Consider the following 24,690-nt stretch of genomic DNA (forward strand, 5'->3'; position numbering starts at 1 on the left):
AAAAAAAAAAAAAAAAGAAAGAAAGAAAGAAAAGGCTGACTGATACAAATGCTGAAGAGGAAAGGTAATAGTCTTTGCAGTATGTGGTACTGGAACTGCTGATCTGAATGGAACAAAGGAGGAGAATCCAGGCACTGCAGGAGCAGCAAGGGCAGGTTCTAATCAGTGCTGAGATTTGGGAGCATCTGATGGCTCTGGTTTTTGTCGTTAAAGTAGGAAGTAGAGGTAGTAGGAGAAAGGGGGACTGAGAGTTGGTGGGTTGGCTTGTAGGTGGTGAATACTTGAAATGTCCAGGAGAAATGGGAGGCAGTTGACCTTTAGCAAGAAACGCATCCAAAACTGTACCTCTCAGGATCTTCCTTCTCCACGTGCTCTTTTACAAGGAGTCATCACACAAAATTATTTTTAACTGCAAGCCACTTGCTTTTATAAAAACAGTTTATGTCCTGGCATGGTGGTGCATACTTGTGATCCCAGCACTCCAGGAGCCTGAGGCAGGAGGATCACAAGTACGAGCCCAGCCTGGATAACTTAGTGACTTAACGAGACCCTATCTCAAAATAAAAAACAAAAAAGACCTGGGGTTGTAGCTCAGTGTGAAAGCCCTAGGTCCAATCCCCAGTACTTCAAAAAAAGAGGGGTTGGGGTATGGCAAGAGGAAGGAGGAGGAGAACAGGGAAAGAGGAGAGTTGTTTACACAACTTGGAACAGCCTGAGATTTTAAAAGATCACTCTTAGAATCACTGAAGCTTAACTTAAAAGAAAAAGCACATAATAAAAATAAAACAAAATTTCAAATATCTAAAAAGCTTATGTCATTAATCCTCTGATTGAAAGGTTTTTCCCTGTAATTCTTTATTATACTAACATGATATTTAAGCTTTTTCATAATACATAAAACTATAATTGCTTGTCCTGCATATACAACCTTGATGTTTTAAGTGTAGGAAGTAATTGTAGAAATTGTTAATGAGGAAAATTCTATGAGTTTGATAGTTTTGGTAATCTGAGATTTGGCCAAGCCACAATAAACATTTCCTTTTTCTGAATTTTAACAGTGATCCTTATGTGAGAGCGACCTTATATGACCCAGTGAATGGAGTTTTTACAAGTGTGCAAACTAAAACCATTAAAAAGGTGAGATTTAGCAATATTCAGAACAATTCTAATGAACTTTGTTGTTGTATTTTGATAGGACAAAACATTTTAAAAATTAATTATACTATGTTTATCTTTTAGTCTTTGAATCCAAAGTGGAATGAAGAAATACTATTCAGAGTAAGTATGCATTTTATTTTATTAAAACAAAAAATTTTTTTTCTTCATAGGTTAGAAATGTTAAGTTCTCATTTATAATGCTTAAATGAGTCTTAGAGTTTGCCTAGAGTTGAAAAAATTGTTTTTAGAGTTAAATTATATGTTCCCATCACAACATGGTCCTGGAGCTGTCAATCTTATGAGAACCAATGGAAAGTAATGGAAAGGCAAAAGGACTGTAAAGCTGGAATTATCTCATTCTAATATACAAAACTGATTTAGAGTAGTAGCAGCGAACCTTAGAGCTTTCAGTGATACAAATAGCCCACTGCAACACATGTGCCATAGGTTGCCACCACGGATTTAGAGTTATGATAATCATGTGCCAATTTAGCAGATTTTGTTCTCTTTTCAAATGATGTGATATTTGTGTCTCATGATCATTTATTGAATAGGCTGGCCCAAGCAGGAGCTGTGGGGCCTAACGGTATGTGGGCACCTTGCTCAATTGCCTTCTCTTGACCTTCCCACCTCTGCCCTCTCCTCCTTACCAGGCCACAGAGCAGTTGCCTGGCCACGGTCACTGCAGGCTCCTCGAGGGTCTTCAAACAGTGTCTCTCACAGCTGCCAGAGCCCACAACCGCTTCTCCCCTGGACTTGTCCCACTGTATTGACCTTAAAACATTTTTCCTTGGTGGCGTTTTCTTCTTTAGCTGTTGGATCCTTTCTTTCTCGTCTGCCTAAGAAACCAGCATCTTAAGAAACTTCAGTTTCTGCTTCCCTCGTGCCCTGCTCGTTCCTTTCCAGCTTACATCCAGGTCCCCCCAACTCCAGCTCCTGGCCTGTTCTACTTGGCTCAGGGAGTGCCACACTTGCTCTCATTCCAGAAGAAAGCAGCCACTCAGCTGTGTTCTGCATTTGAAGATTGCTGTTTGGTTTGTCTTGTTCAGTTTTAACAAAGGAAAGACATTGCAGACGCCAAGCCGAAAAGCTGTTGCTGACCCAGCCTGCAGCATTGGTTAGAGGATGGTCTCCTCTGTACTCTGTTTAGCATGGCATAGAGACAGCACTTCAAGTCAGTCTGGAAACTGTGGATTCTTGCGAAAATGGCATTCAGTCAACTGGAGAGTCATATGGAGAAAAATGAATCTAATTTCACTTTTGCTTATTCACCAGAATAACCTCCAGCCTTGGTGGTGTCTGGTTTGGTTGCTGCTTTGGCATGTGTATATGCGGTTAGAGAACTTAAAAGTCCTTCTAAATGGTTGAGATTTTTTTTTATTTAGAGTCATTGTTACCCATCTTAATTGCATTTTACTCAAAAATATATGTATTTTCAGTGTGTTGACGTTTTCTTTGTGTAGCCTACCTTTTTCCTTTTCTGCTGTCATTGGCTGGCCCATGTCAAATAGTAAAAATAGCAGTGGATTAACATTTGTCTTGTCACCAATTTTAATGGTAATGGATCTAATATGTTTCCATTAAATGTGGATAGATTTTTATTATTTATTATATTAGAGATGTGTAGCTATTGCTATTTTTTCTTCAAAAGATTAAAAAAAACCTCATGATAAGTTTTAGCCATGATGTTGTAATAGGGTATTGGCCTTAACCTGACACTATAACCAACTAGAAAGCTGGGGGGTGGGCAGTGAGAGAAATGGAGGAATGTTAGTTAGAAGGTCCAAGCTATCAGTTGTAGGAGGAAAGCATTCTGGCGACTCTAATGTATAGCATGGAGACTATAGCTATAATTCTGTATTGACTGGTTGAAATTTGTTCAGAGTGGATTTTAAGTGTCCACACATATGCACACAAAATGGTTAACTGTGGTAATGGGTATGTTCATTTCATTATGGTAATTATTTCACAAAGTACACATATACCAAATCATCATGTGTACATCATATGGTACTGCTGGTCCATTAAATCAAATCATATATTATTGATAATTATATCTCAAAAATCTGGAAGAAAGAAAGAAACCATTATATAATGAAATATCTAGGTCAAAGTGAAAAAGATACAAAAAGACATACCATGCGAAAAGCAATCAAAAAAAGTGAAGTTATCTGTATTAAAATTAAAGTAGGTTCACAATAAGGACGCTTATGAAGGATAAAGAGGGGGTTTACAAAGTGATAAGAAGGATCCAATCCCTCAAATAAAACAGCAGTTTAACCATGTATATACCTAACAACAAAATTTCAAGATACACAAAGCAATAACTGATAGAAAACAAAGAAAAAGTGGCAAATATATTATTATGCTTGTAGAATTCAAAACTCTTCTCTTTGTCAGTCATTGGTAGAACAGGTAGACTAAAGTTCAGCAAAGATACTGATATCCTTACAACACTATTAATTTTACCCAATCAATAGCTATAGACTCTACATCCAGTAATAACTGAATGTTATCTTTTCAAATGTAAGTAGAATATTTACTATGCAGAGTAATCTGGCCAAAAAACAAGCCTTAAAAATTTTTAAAGAATAGAAATAATGAAAATTAAGGTTTCTAACTACTACAATTAGAGTAGGGATCAGTAACAGAGGAAGCTATGTTTAAAAAATCCCTAAATATTCATTGTAGTTTGCTGCTGTTGTTGTTGTTGTCTTTTTGAGACGAGTTTTGCTGTGCAGCTCAGGCAGGCCTTGAACTCACATTGACCCTCCTGCCTTAGCCTACCAAGTGCTGGGATTACAGGTATGTGCCACTACCACCAGCCTAAATATTTAGATGTTAACACACTTCTGAATAATTCATGGGTCAAATAATAATTCTTAAGGCAAATTAGAAAATATTTTAGCAGAATGAAATAAAAATACAAAATCAAAATATGTAGGTTGCAGCTAATGCAGTTTATACAGGGAAATGTATAACATTAAATGTTTTTGTTAGAAAAAAGTTTCTTAATCATTAAGCTTTCACCATCAGAATGAGAAAGTACCATCATTACTGAAACTGTAGACATCAAAACAAATAATAAAGGGTAGGATGAAAAACTCTGTCCCCATAAATTCGTTAACTTAGATAAGTGAAATAAAGACACCTACTACCAGAGCTTACTTAAAAGGAAATAGATTATGTGACTGGTCATATAACTCCTAAAGAAATTGAATTTGAGATTTAAAAAATGAACAAAGAACACCTTAAGCCCAGATAATTCTGCAGTTGAATTTTGCCACACATTTAATTAACCATTTAAGTTGTACACATGTCATACCAAAAATAGAAGAAAAGTGAACGTGTCCCAGTTTATTTATGAAGCCAGCAATACGCTGATAGCAAAACCAGTCAGAGACTTTATAAGAAAATAAAACTCCACATCATTAATCTTCATTACCTAAACTCTAAGTTCATTAAATCAAGTCCCTTCCATTCTGAAAGGCCAGTGTTTTGCCCACACATGGAGAGATTCCTCGCCTACGAACGTGTCTCCTTTTCTGTGGGGCTTCGGAAGGCATGATCCAAAGGGATAGAAATCTACTCAACAGTTCATCCTCCCAGGGCCAAAGTGGATAGAGGTATGGGACACTCTGTGACACAGCATTTCTGTGGGTCACATCCTGGCCCCCTGTCTGGAGAAAGAGCCTCATGAGCTCTGGAATGGCCTTCAATGGACACAGTTAGAGGACCAATTGAGCCAGCTCTCTGCAAACATGGGATATCATTAACTCAAAGACTTCAGTATGCAACTTTGTTCCCAAGGACCATGGGCCCAGGAGCAGTGAAGTAGCAGTGGCCCAGTTTGCTGGTGTTACTGGTAGCCCAATGGGGAGCTTTGTGCTCTCTGTCCCTGCAGTTGGGCTTCTTTGGAGTTAGAGGATCAAGTCTGCAGAGTGAATCCCCTCAAGCCACACGGCAAGTGTCCAGGGAGCCACAGCTTTGTCCAGGAGCCAGCAGGCCACAAGCTGCGACTTGGCTGGTCTTGCTCATGTGGGAGATTAAAGGGACGCATCATAGGAACCCTACTTGTGTCCTTTAGGCCTCTGGGATGTCACTAATCTGACATCCCATTGGGCTGCAGTATTTCTGCTTGTTTTCTAAACAGTCTTATTGAGATATAATATGTATAACATATAATTCACCCACTTAAAGTGTAGGATTTGATATTTTTAATAAAGTCAAAGATTTGTACCCCATCAACAAAATAAATTTTAGAACATTTCATCACCCCATAAAGAAAGCCCATGTGCCCCCAGTGTCTTCTCTCCCAGGAAACTGCAGTCTGTCTCTTAGATTTGTGTTATGAATATTTCATATCAGTGATACCATACAATATGTCATCCTTTGTGTGTAGCCTCAGTTACTTAGCATGTTTTTAAGACTCAGTCATATTATACCATAGATCAATACTCCTTTTCTTTCTTACAAATAGCATTGTGTGAAGGGAGTTGAAACTTTTTATTTATCTGTAAATCAGGCAATGGACATCTGGATGGTTTCCAGTTTTTAAATATTCTGATAATGGTGCTGTGAACATTTTTATTCGAGTTTTTATGTGGACGTGCTCTAATTTTCTTTTGTATGTCCATATGCATAGAACATCTGGGTCATATGCTGACTGCTGCTTTTAGCCATTTGCAGAACTTCCAGGCTCTTTTCAAAGTAGTTGCATCATTGCACATTCCACTGGCAGCGTAGGGGCTTTGTGGTTGCTTCCCATCCTTGCTGGCGTTTGTTATGGGGAGCACCCTTCTGGGAGGTGTATGATGATGTCTGATTGTGGTTTTGATTTGCATTTCCCTGATGGCTAAGGATGTTGAGCATCTTTTCTTGCACTTGTTGGCCTTGTGTATATTTTCTCTGAGAAAAAGTGCATTCACATCCTATTTTATAGTTGGGTAATTTGTCTTTTATTACTGAGTTGTCCTAGTTCTTTATATATTTAGATGCAAGTCCCCCATCAGATATATGGTTTGCATTCAGTGAGTTGTCTTTTTACCATCCTGAATGAAGCACCAAAGTTTCTAGTCTAGATGTTCAATTGATCTGTTTTTCTTTTGTTACTTGTGCTTTGTGTCTTGCCTGATGATCTTGTTTTGATTTGCTGTCTTAACAGGGAGTGGGTGTTTCAGAGGCTTCCACTGACCCTGTTATAACAGCTCTTATCTCATAGGCCACAGATCCAGTTGGGTGTAGTGGGGACATTCAGCTGCTAGATGCATCAGTTCTACATAGACACTTGAAAGCCAGAACCATCACCCATAGGACTGTAAAACCAGCTGACTCATTAGCCCTGGACTTTATTCAGGACTCCATTTATTCTCTGGGCCCTGTAAGTCTGCTGTAATAGGTGAGGCATAATGATGCTTTGGCTGTCTGTGTTATCAACACAGATCCTGTTCCCAACATTCCTAAATAAGTTTCCTGGTTAATTTTCCCCAGTATACATCCCCAGAGAAATGGCCATAGGTCCCCTTGGAAAAGGGGAATCGTTGTCATAACACTTCCTGGCAGGATTCCTTCTTATGAGGGATGAATTCATTCTTCGGTCAGTGAGCTTTGATCAGGGCACTCAGTGAAAGATTGTGATTATTCTTTCACTTGGAGAAACTGTCCTTAGCTTTCTGTTCCCATCCTTGTCTTCCTGTGATTGTAGATGCTAAGCAATACCCTCGCTGGTCACCTGTGCCTTCCCCCAGTTCCACTATGTTATTCCTGCGGCCAGGTCTCACTGCTCCCCAGCCTGGTCCTTATGATAGTTCCTGGGGAGCAGTAGGTGGGGATCACCCTGAATTCATGGCTATGGCTGGGCCCAGCGCTGGGCCGCCTCTCCTGCCATCTGTCCCAGCACACAGAAGAGAGCCACCACAGCACTTGGTGGTGAGCAGCACATGTAAGCTAGCTGTCGTGAAAGGTGTGTCATCTGGGCCCTCTTGTAGCTTCCTTCCCCACCTGCCAGGGCAGCTGGGGCATTTCCATTTGCACATCAGGGACCATCAGTCTTTCAGTTTTCTAGAAGTCATCCTGACCATAGGATCCATGACAGGGTACTGTATTAGATCTCTCTTCTGGATAAAGGGCCCCAAGTCAATGGATTCTACTTTGTCCAGTCCTAATGTTCTGTCTCTTTGATCAAGCGTTTTAGTCCCCAAGGAGATTTCACTGTTTCTTGCTGGTTCAAAACTCTTTAAGAAGTGATCTTTTCTTCCTTTACCAACCCCACCTGAATATGCTAGGATTTAATACTGGCTATTGCATGGGCAGCCAGGAGAGAAGGGGGGCAGCCCTTTTCCTAAAGAGAAGAAGCTACTATGTATCTTCCTGTGTGGAGTTCCAGCTGGACTCACTGCAGGGCACAGGCCCCTCTGCAGGGTGTGAGAGGACAGAGGCCTGCAGAGCCAGAGTCGTCAGGGACGTCCACCCAGACTTTCTATCTTGAGGGGCTGGTCCCAGGTTTCCCTGTTTTTCATGGCCAAAGCCTGACCTCAGTGTAACCTGTGTCAGACTTAGCATCTCACTGTATCTAGAGCTGTGCACCTCTGCCAAGTTGCCTCCATTGTACCTGCTTTTCCACACCAGGAGGTTCAGGCCACCAGCAGCAGAAGGGGCTTTTGGAGCCTCATATTTAACCTTCAGGCTGTTCCTTAAGTGCCTATTTTCTCATTATCTTTCTGTAGACATGGATATGATGTGGTGTAACCAGCCAATTCCATTGTCACAGTAGGTGTTATACTCCCTACAGTATTCAAATGCCTAAAACACCACCATGGCAAGAGTGCTCCCTTCCAGCAGGACATTTCCCCAGGACACCCAGAAGAGACCTTAGGACTGGGCCACAGTGTGGAGTGGAAGGAAGTATGTCCCACATTCAACTCAGGTTGGATTCTCATACCAGCCAGATGGTGTGGGCTAGACCTCAAGCCTGCACACATCCCACCTTGTTGGTTTAGGACCTCAAAAATGACCCCAAGATACACGCAGTTAGATGTGCATAAGGTTTACTGGGGGTTGGTAGCTGAAGGGGCCCAGGAGGAGAGAGCCTTCCTGAGCTGGTGTGGCCCTGTAGCCATGCAAAGAGAGGGCAGAGAGCTGGGTATGCAGAGCCTCACCCTAAAGCACAGTCCTGGGAATATGTCCTGCAGTCACCGGGGCTCAGTGACAAGTCTGGGTGGGCGAGGCCGGCTGGCCCAGCCTTTGGCCAGGAGCAAAGAGGGAGACAGTAGGCAGCCATGAGGTTCCTACTGGCTGGGGCTGCATCTGCTGTGCTCCCTACAGCAGGGACTCTTGAAAGAGAGCTAGAGAACTCTTAGTAACTCAGCTGTGGCTATTACAGTTGTGTCATTTAAAGATACATATTGTAATCTTTAGAGAAGCCTCTAAGAAATTAAAACAAAAGTTATATGTAAAAATCCAGTAAAGGAAATAAAATAGAATACCAAGAGCTGTTCAAAAAAAGAAAAAGCAAAAAGCCAAAGAGGAAGAAAAGAGGAATGAAAATGAATAGAAAAAAAAAAAAAAAGGTCAGAAAGCCAGGAGTATCAATATTTACAAAAAGAAAAAAGATTCGGATATATGCTGTTTATAGGAAATAAACTTTAAGTGCATAAAGACTTAGGCAGTTTAAAAGGACAGAAAAAGATAAACTACGCAAACACTTGATAAAAGTGTTAGTGATTATATTAACAAGACAAGGCACAATAGCAGAGATAAGGGCCCAACCAGGGCTGGGACACAGTACAGTTAGAGCACTTGCCTGGTGTTCCATCCCTAACACTGCAGAAGACGTTTGTGATCCTAAAAGGGCTAATTCATCAAGAAGACCTGCAATCCTAAATGTGTGTGTATAGCCTAATAATAGATCTTTAGGGTTCTGATGCAAAAAGTGACAGCACTAAATACAGAAATAAATCCACAATGATTGAAGATTTTATCACTTTTCAATAATTGATAAAATGACTAAACAAAAAGAAAAGCAGTATGTACATAGACAATTTGAACAGTACCTTGTATGGAATGGTACTAATTGTAGCAGCTTAACTAATACTTTGTATGGTGTATTGCTCTGGTGTGTATGTGTAGTGTGTGCATGTGTGTGCCTGGTATATTATGTGTGTGTTTGTGTGTGTGTGTAATGTGTGGAGTATTGTGTGTGGTGTGTTGCTGTGGTGTGGGAGTTGTTTGTCGTGTTATTACCTGGTATACCACCTCTGTGCTACTCACTGCCTGTGTCCTCCCTTCCTCTTTCGGCTGTGAGCTTTTGTGTCTTACACAGTCCTTCCTTAGCATTTAAATAGGATCTTGGGTGAGAGACAGTAAAAAGTGGGTGTTTAGGTTGCCGTGTTGCATTAACACTCCTATGCCTGTTTTAAGTCATATTTTTGCATTTATTGCTTGCCTGTGATACATGTAGCACGGTGCAGATCTTTGCTAAAGTGGCAGTTCAGTAGGGAGATGACACACACACCCAGTTAACTTTCACAAGAGGGCGAGGCAGCTGCCTGGGAGGGAGGAGTTGGTGTGCATGGAGGCTGAGGCATGGGGGGAGGTGGGGGGATGGATTTGTGGTGTGCAGAATGGAGACCTCGTTGTGTGCAGAGGTCAGGCCAGGATGGCAGAGGCAGGGGAGCTTCCAGTGCAGTCAGAGTGCAGGAATCAAGAGGACTCATGGGTGTAAACTGTCTGCAGAGGAGTCCCCCAGGGGCTGCAGGGAAGGTGGCAGGGTGGGGGCAGTGTCCCTAGGGAGCCAGCAGCCAGTCCTTCCTCAGCAGCACCCAGCATCTGCCAGGACAGCACAACCCACTTCACCACTTCACCAGTAGCATACAGTATGCTTGAGACCTGTGGGCCCCTCTGCTGGGCCATAGTCCCTGGAACCTAGAGTCCTTCTGGTCAGTTCACTCTGTACCACTGAGGAGACATAGAACACACCAGAAGAGGGTGTTGTTTCTCCTTTAAATCTGCTTTTCCTGCTGAGCAGATCTGAATTCTGTATTTTCTGTATTTCTCTCCCTGGCTCAACTTCAACCCAGTTTCTCTTCCACTCTGTTACAGAAATGTCCTTTTCAGTCTGCTACCCTCTGCCCTCAGGTTTCTTTCCTCAGGGTCCTCCCTGCTGTGAATGTTCTCTACATTTCCTTATTTGTATTCTTCCCATCTTTCCAGTTGCACCTCAACTTCATCTCTTCAAAAGTTCTGCATATTCTTTGAGAAGACTAGTACCTTACACTGGTTTTCTGTCCCCATGGTATCTAACATTCATTTACAGTATGGCTGCAGGAATGCCAGCTCTCCTAACCAAACCCTCGGCAGGAAAGAGAAGTGCAGCATGTAAAGAGAATCTCTCCAAGCTCTGTCATTCCTCTTTGATGAGCTCTGTCAGAAGTCCCATCCAATGCCTGGTACCAGCTTGCTTCAGTGGTGACCTGCCATGCCCAAAGAACATGTGCTTAGATAGATGTATTCAGGTTGTCATGTTGAACAATTCTAGAGGCACTGTTATCCATGAGAAAGCAATACATAGAACAGAGTATTTGGGATCATGATCTGGGAGTTGACCACATGGTATTCATGTGTAAAAATTATCAAATTGCATAGTTCAGGTTAGTACGTGATTGTACTTTACTGAAAATATGTTCCATGGTGGCCTGCCCAGGAGTTGTGCAGTGTGGTGGCCCAGGTGCATCTGTGCAGGTACTGTCAGAACTGTGACCCCACAGGGGAGGGAGGAAGATGTAGGAGTCAGTGTCATGAGCAACAAAGGCCCTTTTGCTTCTAAAGGCTACAAGTGCTTTATATGTATACACCAAAGTTTTAAACATCAGTGTGTTCAATGTAATATGTGTATTGTGGAAAACCACCCAAATGTACCTTATATACTGCATCTTAACCTCCAGTATAAAAATGTATTAAAGATTTTCTTTGTGTTTATATTAAATAGATTTTTAACTTGATATTGAAACATTTCAAGAAAAATTTAAGGCATCGGCTTTGAAAAATACTACTTGTAATTTTAGTCACATGCTATAAAATCTCAACAGTACGTGGAAACCCTGGGTATGCTTTTGCTTCCTGTGTACTTTACATCCTAGAAGCACACATGGCTTTGTTAAGTCAGTGCTGAGAAGATTCAGAACACCAGTTTCCACAAATCTTTATCCACTTTGGTCATTGCAGATGGATAATAAGAAGTAAATGAAACTGACCATGAGACGTTAAAACCTAGTGTACGTTTTTACGTTTTTACAAACATTTACATACTCTTCTGAAGTTTGTTTTGCTTCCTTTCACACTATTTTAGAAAAATCTGAAAAATAAGCACCTAAATCTACTTTGCTTTTCTGCAAACCTGTTGGGAGATGGGTGGCTCCTGACTGGTCTGCCTCATATTTGTGCCTCATGGAATTTACAGCATGTCACAGACAAGAACTAACAAACAGCAGTGTTTTCAGAGCATTTGCTTCTCATCAAAGCGTTTACTGGACACAAGTGCTTTCTTTGTCTTTTTTTTGTTTGTTTGTTTTTCTCCGGTACCGGGAACCAAACTCACAACCTTGCGCTTGCCAGGCAGGCGCTTTGCCGCTGAGCTAAATCCCCAGCCCCTTCTTTGTCTTTAAAGCGAGGCTGTGCTTCTCTCACTAGGTCCGCCCTCAGCAGCACCGGCTCCTGTTCGAAGTGTTCGACGAGAACCGTCTGGTAAGTTCTGCGGTGCCACACGGATGGAGCCAGGGTCTGCATGGGGCGGGATGCATCTGTGATCAAAGAGGGGACCTAGGCTGCAGGTGACACAGAGCCTTGTTCCTGTCTGGTATTACTTCGGGGTTCTCCTGAGCACCCTCTGACTCAGCAGATAATGAGGTCTCACTCAAGGCCACGGTGACAGCAGGTTGTCCCTGTCCGTGGTCAGGGCCCCTGGCTGTCATCCAGCGATCCCCAACTGTGCACACTCACTGTGGTATTTTCTTGAGATCATGCGTTCAGTTCTAACCTCCTGTCCACTCTCTCCATGAACCCTTCCATAAGTGAAGTTCTCCTCCTCTGCTCTGACGAGCAGTGAGCAGAGAAATTCTTTAAAGGGTTCCCAGCTCTCATAGAAGCCAAAAGAAAAAGCAAACAGCCTCTATTTTTGTAAAATGACAGTTTTGATTCCAGATTTCTCGAAGATTATCTTAGTCTTATCTGTCCTTTTTTTACTTTTATCTCTTTGGGATCCATTTTTAGCATCTCACATTTGTATTTTAAACTTAGAAAATTTCAGCATGTAAGTATAAAAAAAAAGTTGTGTTCAAAGCTTATCAGTTATTAAATACAAGCAACATAAAAAAGAATTACTCACTTTTTAAACAAAGAAACTGGACTTTTTAAGAATTTATTTTTTGTGTTAGTGTCTTAGTTACTTTTCTTTTGTTGCTTATACAAAATACCTGACACGTGAGTCATTGGTTGATTAGCTTTGTATGTCTATATGTGTTTTCAGGAGAAACTACATTGAAGATATCAATATGTAATACAATAAGCATTGTTAATTCCCTACCACTCTGTTTGTAACTCTGTAATGTCTGTACTGATCCTATGCTATTTTGTAAAATGTTGTCGGTCTGTTAGTATTTTCCTCCTTTAATTTCTAAAAAAAAAAAAATACCTGACACCCAAAATTAAAGGGGGAAAGATTTATTTAGCTCACAGTTTGTAGAGGTTTTAGTCCATAATTGGCTGGCTCCAAGGCAGGGTGGCATGGCAGAGGGGCACTGCAGAGGAGAAACAATTCATAGAAGGCAGAATGTAGCAAAGCAACAAGGGACAAGACAAGTCTCTTTCTGTCGCTTGTCTTCTATCCAGGTTACCAAGATTAAGGTGATGCCAAGCCAGTCAGTGGGTAGTAAGTAATTACCCACCCTTAACCCTAGCATTCTACACTCTAGGTGGAGCCACCTCTGAAAAAGATGCATCTATGACCACATGAGGCTTTTGGGGGGCATTTAGACCCAAACCATATCATTCTGCCCCTGGTTCCCCAAAGACTCGTGTCCATTCCTTTACGCAAAAAAAGGACATTTTGCCCATCTCCAAGAGTTGGGAAACTCCTGATAGTTTCAGCATTGCTGAAAAGTCCAAGTCCCAAATCTCCTTTTAGATTCAAGGCAAACTCTTAGTTGTAAGCCCCTATAGAAATGAAAAAAAAAAATAAACACTCCAGCATTCAGAGGGTCAAGATAGATATTCCCATTCCAAAAAGGTACAAACAGAGAAATACAAAGGAATGGGGCTAAAGTAAGTCCAAAATCCAGTAGGGCAAACATTAATTCCTGTAGTTCCATGTGCAGCATCTGAGGCCGTCTGTGGTCATTTGTGAGCACCAAATGGTTGGGGTGGCTCTGCCTGTGCTCCTGGGAGTGTCATTCCATCTTTATTCTGAGCAATACCCCTGCACATGTTCAGCTGCCCAGGTCTGGGAGTTACATATGCATCCTGGGGGAAGGCACTGCTTCTAGGACTGAATGGTTATCCTGGGATGGGTTGTCCAGAGAAGCAAGAAATTTTATGGTGGGAAGGTAGGATTTTAAGGAACTGGTTCAGAAGATTATAGAGCCCAGCAGGCTGGGGACCCGGTTAGGGTTAATACTGCAGACTTAGGTCAGCTCTGGGCAGGCTGGGAAGCATGCAGACTAGTTTCCATTTGGAATGATGAGGCAAATTGCATCTTTGGGAATCTTTAGTCTTCAATCTCAAGGCCTTCAGCTAGTTGGATGTGGAAGGTAATCTTATATACTCAAAATTTCAGAGGTTAATCACATCTTTAAAAATACCTTCATGGCAACATTTGGACCAGCACTGATTGAACAGCTGGACCCACAACCTCACAATCACCATAGACTTCAGAGCACACCCCCCAGTGGTCAGCGTGACCCAGAGCCTCTGTACCTTGTAGAGTTGTACATTATTTCCTCTGGAGATAATTGATCACCAAACAGCTCAGAATGTAGGGTCCCAAGATTCTGCCTACAACACTGTTCAATTCCAGAAGGCGAGGTTCTGTGAGACTTGCTTGGACCCCCAGGTGAGGGCTGCCACACTGCCCAGCTTGTCTCTTGAGGTTGGCCTCTGCCAGGTTGAGGGGCAACACTGCCCCCAGTTGCAGATTCCCTGTGAGCTGTGAACATGGTGGTTCAAATCCTGTGTGGTTTTAGCCTGAGCCAGTCATGAGAACTGTTCAGCTTTAGGATTTGAACCCACTGGCATGCTAGGAGGCACACAATTCTCTTACTTCACTTTTCCTTGGCTGAAGTCCTCTCTGTAAATTTTCTGACTATCACTTCTTCTTGTCCAACTGCAGAGCTTTTTGATTAGCTTTTAAGACAGGGGCTCGCTGTGTAGCCTAGGCTGACCTTGAACTTGCGATCTTCCTGCCTCAGTCTTCTGAGTGCTTGGATCATAGGTGCACCACCATGTCCAGCTTTTTGATATTTCTTTAGAAATAGCAACTGGATCAACTTTTTAAAAAATCCTAAAAGAAGGTAATAAGATCATAGTGACTGTGGTGACGTCCACTCGTTACCCACCTGCTCTCCTCTCTGCTGCTACTTGGTGCTTACTTTGTGCCCAGCAAGACCCTAGGAGGTCAGAAGAAATATTTCACAGTCTGGAAGCCTAAGGTGCAGCCAGAGCCTTGGAACTGATGCTTGTAGTGAAGCCAGGCGGGCACAGAGAAACCACTTACTGGCCAAATGCCTGCAGTTAATTATTTTACATTAATAATAAGAGGATTTTTCTTATTAAATGGAGATTTTAGGCCATGCCTACTAGCCTAGTAGAAGTGAGTTACTTAGTCCCAGAAGAACAGTCTGGGACTGGAAAAAACTGAAGTCATTGGAAAAAAAAACATAAATGGTCAGGACTTTTCCTTCTTTAAGGAAAAAAAGAATAATAAAGGGATATTACTGAAGTCTGTCAAATCATAAAGGAACTAGGTTGTTTAAAACCACAATAAAGCCAGGCATGGTGGCACATGCTTATAATCCTAACACTGGGAAGCTGAGGCAGGAAGATCCCAGATTTACAATTTAGCAGTCATGGTGAATGTTTTAGAGCTTTCAGTGACACAAACATGGTATGCATGCCACAGGTTTGCCACTGCTGACAGCAAGACCTTGTCTGTCTCAATATGTAAAAAAAGTAAAACAGTAAAAAAGGCCTAAAGATGTAGTTCAGTAGGGAGGCTCTAGATTCTGTCCTTAGCATAGAATTATGAAGTTTAGGTATGCACTTTATCATTGAGGCCAGTTTGCAACTATTGTATACCTTGTAAAACAACAGTATTCCATTCCACTCAAATAAAATTTAACAGATTCATTTATTTCCATTTTATCATGTCTTGATTAAAAATATTTTTTGAAAATTGTGACTGAAAACAGATCAAACTTGAGTAGTTTTCCTTTTTAAACAAAGTATGAGTATATGTTCTACATATTTGCTTTTACTTAGAAAAAAACTTACTTAGAAAAATACAACTTGGGTGTAGTACCATGTGGTGTAAACAACTGAACTGTTTTACTTTTTACTTTCCTATGAATGGGCCAGTATATATTTATTACTGGAGTTCCAGCTATAAAATTCAGGTAAGGGGTTTAAATATACCCTAGAGTATTATTTAAAAGTAAATTTGTTTCTTTCAAATAGAATACCAATCTTGGTCTATGACATTTGGGAGAGAAATTAAATTATTAAACTTTTACTGCCTAGTAAACTGAAAATAAAGGTTATATAAATACAAAGCAGAAAAAAATATATATATACAACATCACAACCTCTAAAAAGACAAACAGCCTACTGTTCTCTACTGTGAGGGCTTTATCAGCACTAGTAAGTAATTCCACCTCCAGAGTGGGGCTAGTATTAAAAAGTGTAAACAAGCATGTACTTTGTTTATATAAGGAAATGTGCTGCGTGGTTCGTTTCTTTGTGGATGTGGAACAGTCCGTGGATTGTTTCAAAGCACCAGTAGGGGCCAGCAAAGAGCTCTTAGGGTTTCCAGAACAGAATTGGCATTGAGATATGTTTATTTGATGTGTTAGATCTTTTTTAGACTTCTTTACTCACTACCACCTCTGTTAAGTGAATGAACTGCAGACAGTGGAATGAAATGCCCAATGTGTTCAGATTATATTGGGTATAGTTTTTCTGTCTAATCTGCATATATTTTTAATGGAATGTTTGCTTAGGCTATTTCTTGGCAGAGTTTTAATAGTCAAACTATAAATGGCATCATTTAAAGACTGTACTACTTGGCCGGAAAAGGCCTTAAAATTACAAGAGAAAATGCTTGCTGACAGCATCTCTTACATTTCTTTCTCCCTCGCCTCAAGTGTATGCTCATTTTTGCAGTAGTACCTCTAGGTTTATTTTGTCATTCTGTGTATAAGCTTTCACTTTTTGTAATTGTTGTTCTGAAGCCTAAAATATTTATCTTGTGATTTAATGCTGAAGATTTAATTCACCCCAACGTTTTGGCATTTCTAAATTTACATAACCGCTTGAATTTGCTCATTTTAAAAAATTTAACAGTCTGTATTCCTTTCTGCATTAACTAACTTACCAGGATTTTTAGTATGGCTACTATTTGGAAATTTAATCTTTGATTTGATACTCAATTACATGGGGCTTCATTCCTACCAACTTCCTGTAATTCTATACCTTTGGGTAAAAATATTAGTGGTCAGACTCTGCTGGAGAAAGTATAGGCACTGAGACTCCCTCCCGGAGTTAAATGTTCATTTAGTAGAGCTGGTGTGAAAAAATCCTGTTTCCACTTGAAATGCTAGAAGTCCGTTGTTCTTGTGTTACTCATTCATGCAAATTGGAGAAGGTATAATTGAAACAAGGTTGGCTGTGTTCAAGTCAGTGCTGCTGAGCTCAGCTCAAAGGTCGCTGGAAATCAAGTGCTGTGTGCGTGAAGACGTTTGGACTACAAGCGATTCAAGACATTTGCGGAATGTGCGTCCAGGAGTGGGTCGCCGTTCTCTTTTTATGATATCTGGTCTCTAATGTTTTAAGCAGGATAAAGACCACGACTTGAGAGCTCTGTCAGCACCATAAATGACTGCTGCTCTCACTGCAGTGCAGCTGCTTCTCGCCTGTCTGTGGACAGAGATCTTTGTTTTGACTCTCAGCCCTTAACATGTTTGGAAATGAGAACAAATGGCACAGAGCTTACGATTGCACTTTGCAGCCCGAAGAAGCAACACTTACCCTTTGTCAGACAGCTCCGGAAATGACCTGGATGGCCAGCTTCACATCTGCTTCCAAAGACCAGCACGGGTTTCCTCAACTAACGTTGTTCAGATGAAGCTGAATCCCAGACAGACTGCACCGGCTCCACTGATAAAGGAGAGCGTGCAGGCTCAGGAAAGAGCCTGTGTTCCTTCACTTGAGAACGCCAGTAAGAAGAGCAGCTGCCTCCAGATTTCACTGCAGCCCACGAGGTACAGTGAGTGTCTTCGGGCTGGCAGTGCAGTAGTGGATGGTGACGAAGCTTTGTTTCCTTGTGCCGCGAAGGAGAGCATCCACAGCAGTGCTGGGAGCGATGGTAACCTCTTCAGCAGTCCTGCCGTCAGCAGTGGAAGCCTTGGTGGCTTTGCAGCCAGTGATCCTGGGTCCTATAGCAGCGTTGGAAGTGATTATGGATCGTGTGCAAGCATTGCCAGTGGAGGCTCCTACACCAACAGCGTTGTCAGTGACAGTAGTGGTTACGCTTTTCCGCCAAGCCGTGACACTTTTTTTGGTGGAAATTTTTCTGCTGACAGCACCTCTGACAGGAATGTGCCAAACAGGAATACCACTCCCTGTGAGAGTTTTTCAAGAAGTCCAAGCACAGTTCCCTTTGTCCAGGCTGACGTGGAGCATGGAATCGAGACTGTGAAATTGCCACTGAGCAGGAATGCGAAAATTCCACTAAAACGTTGCTCTTCTTTAGTCATTTTTCCTCGGAGTCCCTCAGACACACCGCCAACTTCTCCTACAAGTACAGGTGTTCTCCCAAGCAAGGGGTCCTACCAAACCTCACATCAGTTCATCATTTCTCCTAGTGAAGTCACACGTCACGAGGATGGTTCCAGTGTGAAGGGATTTCTTTCGACCGCTGTCAATGGACTTCGATTATCTAAAACAGTCTGCACTCATGGAGAAGTCAGAGATACGCAGGCACTTCACGCAGGCTCATCCCAGAAGAAAGTTGTGATTTCAAATAACGGTCAAAAACAGGCTGTTGGTGAAAAGTCATCTGAAGGGTATTCATGTGTTTCAGTGCATTTTGCCCAACAAAAAGCAGCCACATTAGATTGTGAAGCAACAAATGGTGATTGTAAACTGGAGATGTCAGAAATTCAGCTTAATTCTGATGCAGAGTGTGCCAAGCTTGGGCACAGGACGTCTGCCTATTTACCATCCACCCAACACATGGATTCCCAAATAAAACGTAGTGCAGAATTGGCACAATCAAATTCACAGTCAAACAAAAACTACACTCTCTTACAAAGAAGTATGTCATTGGGAGGAACTTACCCAAGTATTTCCTGTTTATCCAGCCTTAAACACAGTTGTTCTAAGGGGGGACCATCGCAGTTACTCATAAAGTTTTCATCTGGAAATGAAGGTGAAGTTGACAGTTTATCAAGAGACAGCATCAGCAATTTCACAAATGGACTATCTAATTCTTGCAAGGTAGGTTTGCTTTGACCTTCTTTAATGTCACTTTATTTATGTTACAATAGCTTAATGAAATACTTGGTTTAAAATGTATTATAACTTAGCAGTTTTTATGATTTCCTGATCGTTACCTAGCAAATACTTTATAGTCGTGAACTTTATATTTATAAAGCTGTAGACTCCCCCCACATTAGTCTTTGTTTTCTCACAAATTGACAAGTTGTATTTTTAAAAAACTTTCCTAAATTATTTAAGCCATAAAATGTTTCTGTAGCATAAAACCAAGTTTTAAATAATGTTTCATAACAGTTTATCTCGGTACATTTTTCTTTCAAGTGGCAAATATTTTAACTCTATATTATTCCTACTTTTAAAAGTTATCAGTTTTCTCCCCCTTTAATAATTGGGAGAAAAAAAAATATAAAATGCTTATTTAAAATATTAAACAAAAGTCTAAAAATGTAAAGATTTTATAAATGAGTATAGAAGAAATATTTCAAATACATGTATTTGTAAGACAAAAACTGCCATATTGCACATTTAAACAGAGGAAAGCTAGATGTAATTTTCTTTTGTATGTACCCTAACCATAGCAATTTTGTTTCTACCCTGTTTTTCTTTAGCTATCAGTTAATACTGCCTTTAAAAATGTAACTCTTTCAACAATATTCATTTTTAAGTTTTATGTTTGCATCTGCTTTAAATTACTAGGCATTTTCCATAACTTTGTATTTACCATATTAATTTGATTTGACTATTGTGCCTTATTATATTAGTAATTTAATAAACCTTAGTCAAGACCGCTCTTTATGTAATTTGTCTTCCCAAAAGAATTTGAAGTGTTTTGAACTGAAATAGTTTTAATCTGTATTTAGAAAATCTTCATAGATTCCAGGAAATTTTAAACATTTTCTGATTAAACCTGGTCTAGATGACAGCACATAGTTTGGGAGGGAAAAAACCTTATCTGTGTACCTGTGTTTATATAACACCCAATGTCTATATTAAAGGTTGAGGAGAAACTTCTGAACAAGGAGTTTTAGGTAAATGCAGTGTTAAATAATTGCTAGTTGGCTTTCTGTCCTTTGAAATTTGGTAAATATAGTCATTTTAAAATTTGATAAATACCATCATTGCTATTATCATCATAACATCAATACCCAGATGTTAATCCAAGGAACTAATTTATTGAGAATTGAAAGAGATCAAATTTCAGATTTGATCTATGTTTTACAATTACTGATTTCACTTTGACCACTTTTCTAAAATCAGCTTTTAGTAGATTTTATTCCATTTGGCTGCTCCCCCAAAAGAAAGAAATGGAATGACACTACAAAGAAACCTATTAATAATTTGCTAATTGAATTAATGTGATTTGTAAATTTATTTTACCTTTAATGAAATAATCTGAAAGGAATAACTAACCTTGAAATATTTATAGAAATATTTAACCTTAAAATAGTTATTTTGTGGTAACATTATAATTTGTTGATGCTTTTCAAAAAGGGTATTTTAAATGTATTTTTAATGAAATGTAAACTAAGCCTTTTGCACTGCTGAAATACACATTTCTCTTGATCTTATTTAAACTTAGGAAAGCCAACAAATTTTTTTTGTGATCACCAATGCCTAGCTTTGTGCCGATTCTAATTTTTGTTAGATTATTGGGTTATAAAATACTTCAGAAATGCATAATGTGTTGGAGTTTTAAATTGTTCTTCCTCTTAGTGTGTATTAAAAACTTTTCTTTTAAAAATATTGTAAAGAATACAGCAGTTAAATTCAATATAAACTGTATCTAAAGTCATCTAATTAATCAGTAATAAATCAAGGGTTTTGTGAAAAAGATACTAACATTGCTTTTTCTAAACATAGCAATGACAACAATAATGGGATTTTCTAAATAATCCTGTGTTTATCAATAATTATATATTAATCTAATTATAGTGGTGTATTGTAACTCATTTATAAATAAACAAGTCCCAAAATATTTCCCGTGTCTCCAGCTAGTCTGGGTTAGTCCTCTGATATGCTGAGTCTGGATTCGCATTTAACAAGCTGATATTAGAGCAGCATCTAGTAATGTCAGCCATCTGCACTGGGCAGTGTGAAATTAAATCACCACGCTAGTCAGAGACCCTGGTTTCTGAAGCACCCAGAGTTTTACAGATTCTTTTCTTCTGTGTTTAGCTCCCAGCCTCCAGCAGTGTGGGATCAGGTTTCTAGCTCTCTATAATCAACAGCTTGTTAATGACTAATTTTTAAAATCTGGTGAGAATTTACCTGTGTCTGGGACAGAGGCACTGTTCTGTGTTTACAAGTTAGAATGTAGGTGGAATTTTGTAGTCTGAATAATGTTTATTTTGGGCAGAGCAAAGAATGTAACAGTAACTGGCATATGTTTATTATATGCCTTTTGAAATACAATATTACTTTTGTAAAAACTATATGGTGACTTGATCTACAAATAGAAATTTGATGTTTTAACATGTATAATATTTTATCAGCTCAATCAAGAAATAGGTTAAGGAGCTAAAGTACTTACGTCCCTATAAAAATCATTACTCAAATTTGCATAGTAGTTACTTTACTCTGCTATTATTTTACTCTGCCTGTTTTCTGAATCTCCTGTTATGTTGTTAGAGGCTGAGAGTTTTCCTTACTTGATTATCTAAGATGTTTTAGAATTGTGACCAGGTTTGTACTGTTCACTATGTATATGCATATTTTATTAGAAACATTTTTTATATTTTTTTGTTATAAAAGTTTTTGTTCATTATGTTACCTAATCCTGGATAGGTAAATTCTTAAGCCTAATGGTACTGAACTTTTTAAAAATTTATGTTTCAATTATTTCAGTCTTTATCGCTCTAGTGATTTCAAAATCTTTACCACTCAAGATTATATGTACATTTTGACAATTTACTTAGTCCTCCCTAAATTAAATATTTTAAATACATACTTATTTTACTGTCACATTGTTTTCCCACCCCTTCTTTTATTAAATTTAGCAGATTATTTAGACATTTGGTTAAGTTTATTGTGAGTGATACTTAATCTTTCCTATAAAAACGCACGTAATTTCTAAGTATTAACTCTAAAATTATGATACAATAACTAGGGTGGTCAGTTTTGGAAATTTTGTGGACAGTGCTTGTGCTCATTTCTTAGAACTGATAATTTGTAATCTTGGTTTTGGAGAGTGTCAGAAAGTTGAGCTGTTTGCTTTGAGATCCTTTGAGGTGTCTGCAGCTGTGTCTTCTTCCCTTCGTTCATCCAGCACACATTTGAATGCCAGGGACTAAGAATAAAAGGTGAATAAAGTACAACCTGTGTTGAGGGGAACTCCCATTCTAGTAAAGGGCGCACAGATGAACAGGACTGTGTCTGTCTGGTTAGCACCATGTATGCTGAGACAGGTGTGTCTGAGAAAGATGCACCAGGACTTTTCAGGAGGAGGAAACAGGTAGAGGACGTGACACTGAGAACATCTGAGAAGTGAATTGGAGCTCATCAGAACAGCTCCTCTATAGCAGGGTTTTTACCTGCAGCACACTTACGTGTGGGCCACATACTTTCTGTATGGAAGGATGTTTAGCAGCAGCCCTGGTCCTCACCAGTAGATGCCAGTAAAGCCCCTCTGCAGCATGACAACCAGAAGGTGTCTTGAGACATTGCCAAATGTCCCCAATGGGGAGAAACCTCCCCTCCCAGCATCACTTCCACAGGCAGAAGGCAAAACCCACAGAAGGTAATTCTGTCGTGGACTGGAGCCTCCCCTGCTCAAGAGAAAGTCTTGTGTCCCTAGTAATAGACAGCAGCTAGGCAGCATACCTCATACTGTATTTGAAGTGTACAGGGCTCATTGTTACATTTGCAAAAAATACATTTTTGTAATGCCATGGATTATAAATGGATTGAAGTTTTCTTAGCTTGTATGACGGCGTGAATGGTGATGTCATGAACTAAGATAAGAGAGTGGGAAGGGCTAGATGGGGGCTGGATAGAGAAGACTGGTGTTTCGCTGAGTCTGCACTGCTGTCAGTCAAGAGCAGCTGGGGCTGCGGAGCAGGACGGAAGCACTGGAGACTCAAGAGTGAGAGTGGAGAAAGTTAAGGCTCTGGTAGGGGTGAACTCAGCCAGGGGAGCAGGAAGTGAGATGTGAGGGGAATGCAAGCCAAATCCTGAGCACCAGGGATTTAGGTAAGAAGGAAGAGACAGAGGTGATAGAAAGACTCACCAGACAGGCCACGTCATGGTGGCGTGGAGTCACAGGAAAGGACAGAGGACTGAAGCACTCCTGAGATGTAGCAAGCAGGAGGTGCTCAGTGATCTTCCCTTCGGGGGGCTTTTCTAGTGTCTCCAGCACCAGGGCTGACAACCAGGTTGAGGGAACAGTAAGTGAGGAAGCAGGAACAGTGAGCGCAGTGGCCTTCTGAATGTCCTACAATGCATGAGACAGCACGGGCAAGGCGCACAGGAAACCCTGTGTGCATTGTGCTGGGTGGGTGTAAGACAGTGGGACAAACCCCTGGCTGCAGAGTACAGGCTCTTCCAGGAAAGAGGGAAAGGTTGCTACTATATTCTCTCCCCTCAAAACCACAAAGTGAGTGAACACTGCAGTAAACACTGAATTGCAGACCAGCAACACAAATGGGAACAAAAAATAGGAAGTGGGCACTTGAGCAACCGTGAATATTCATAGCTCATTTTGGACTTCGTTACTCTGGCAGTTCCCTCCCTTCCACCAAAAATAGGACGGAACAAAACCCAGCTTCCTCATGGAAAGCGAGTCAAGGTGTTGAGGACCCTATAGGACACTCTGGTCCAGAGCCTCCCAAGTTCTGTGCAAGGCCTCTGTCTCTAGACCCACCATCCCTGAGCCTCAGGACAGGGACAAGGATCCCCAAGGGGCCAGGGAAGGAGGTAGAGGGACAGGCAGGTTGAGGTGGGAGAAGGAGTCAGCAGGAGAAAGTGGGGGCTGAGAGAAGGGCCCGTGTCTCCTCAGCACATCAGCAAACAGCTTGGTGTCGCTCCAGGCTTTGGTTCAGCTTCTTAGTTGCCCTGATGAGAGGTGGAAGGCGACAGCCAGAGAATCATAGACACTTAGAGATTCTAGAAGAGATGTGATGAGGGCACAGACTTGAGTATGGTCTTGTGGTCTTGTGAACCATGCCCAGCAAAGAGCACCCCAAAACAGCAGATCCTGGGCATCTGTGGGGGGCTCTTGATTCTGTGGGAAAAAGGAAATCCCAGGCTTTCTCTTAGAGATGTTACGGAACCAGAATACCATGGAAGGTTTGGTTTACCTCAATGGAGAATATGTTACCAAGCAAGAGGAAGTCATCCAAGGGTACTGATGTCTGTGAGTTCTTCAGTTCATTAGTGCAAAAACATTCTTAACAGATTTTAATCTTTTGTCCCCCTTGCAAAATCTGAGATTGTAACATTTTATAATAGCTAAAGTAATCCAGGATTATTTTTGTTTTTCTTTCCTTTTTCTCTCAAGGTTTTGTTTGAGGCTGCTTTTTGATGCTTTATTAAAAATCACAATCAAAGAATGGCTGAATAGTATGTCATTTGAACTAGTGATTTTCATGGAGACACTAACTACCTGGGGGATCTTGTTAAAACAGATTGTAGGATGCTGACAAGCTACCAGAGCATGCCCGTGTGTGGGTGCCCCAGGCATGCTTGGAGAAGCAGGCTTGATGAGAGTGGCGGCAGGGCCCATGTGTTGGGTCCAGCAAGTCCCTGAAATGTCATTATTAAAAGTACACCATGTAC

The 24,690-nt window shown here is 40.7% G+C and overlaps 1 protein-coding gene across 4 annotated transcripts in view; it reads left to right on the top strand.

Moving 5' to 3' along the window:
• The window catches only part of Nedd4 (neural precursor cell expressed, developmentally down-regulated 4, E3 ubiquitin protein ligase), a 97,608-nt gene that overhangs the window by 11,640 nt on the left and 61,278 nt on the right, over positions 1-24,690 (top strand). The window contains exons 3-5 of one of the 4 annotated variants that reach the window (XM_005376604.2): positions 1,059-1,137; positions 1,240-1,278; positions 11,845-11,898. In XM_005376604.2, coding sequence (XP_005376661.1) covers positions 1,059-1,137; positions 1,240-1,278; positions 11,845-11,898 — 172 coding nt within the window. Of the gene's footprint in view, positions 1-1,058; positions 1,138-1,239; positions 1,279-11,844; positions 11,899-17,181; positions 18,919-24,690 lie in introns of those variants that run through there. The other 3 variants (XM_005376605.2, XM_013510263.1, XM_005376602.2) reach the window with 3 other exon arrangements.

The sequence above is a fragment of the Chinchilla lanigera genome, unplaced genomic scaffold, assembly GCF_000276665.1.
Source record: "Chinchilla lanigera isolate Chin_1 unplaced genomic scaffold, ChiLan1.0 scaffold00008, whole genome shotgun sequence".
In the NCBI taxonomy this organism is placed as follows: Eukaryota; Metazoa; Chordata; class Mammalia; order Rodentia; family Chinchillidae; genus Chinchilla; species Chinchilla lanigera.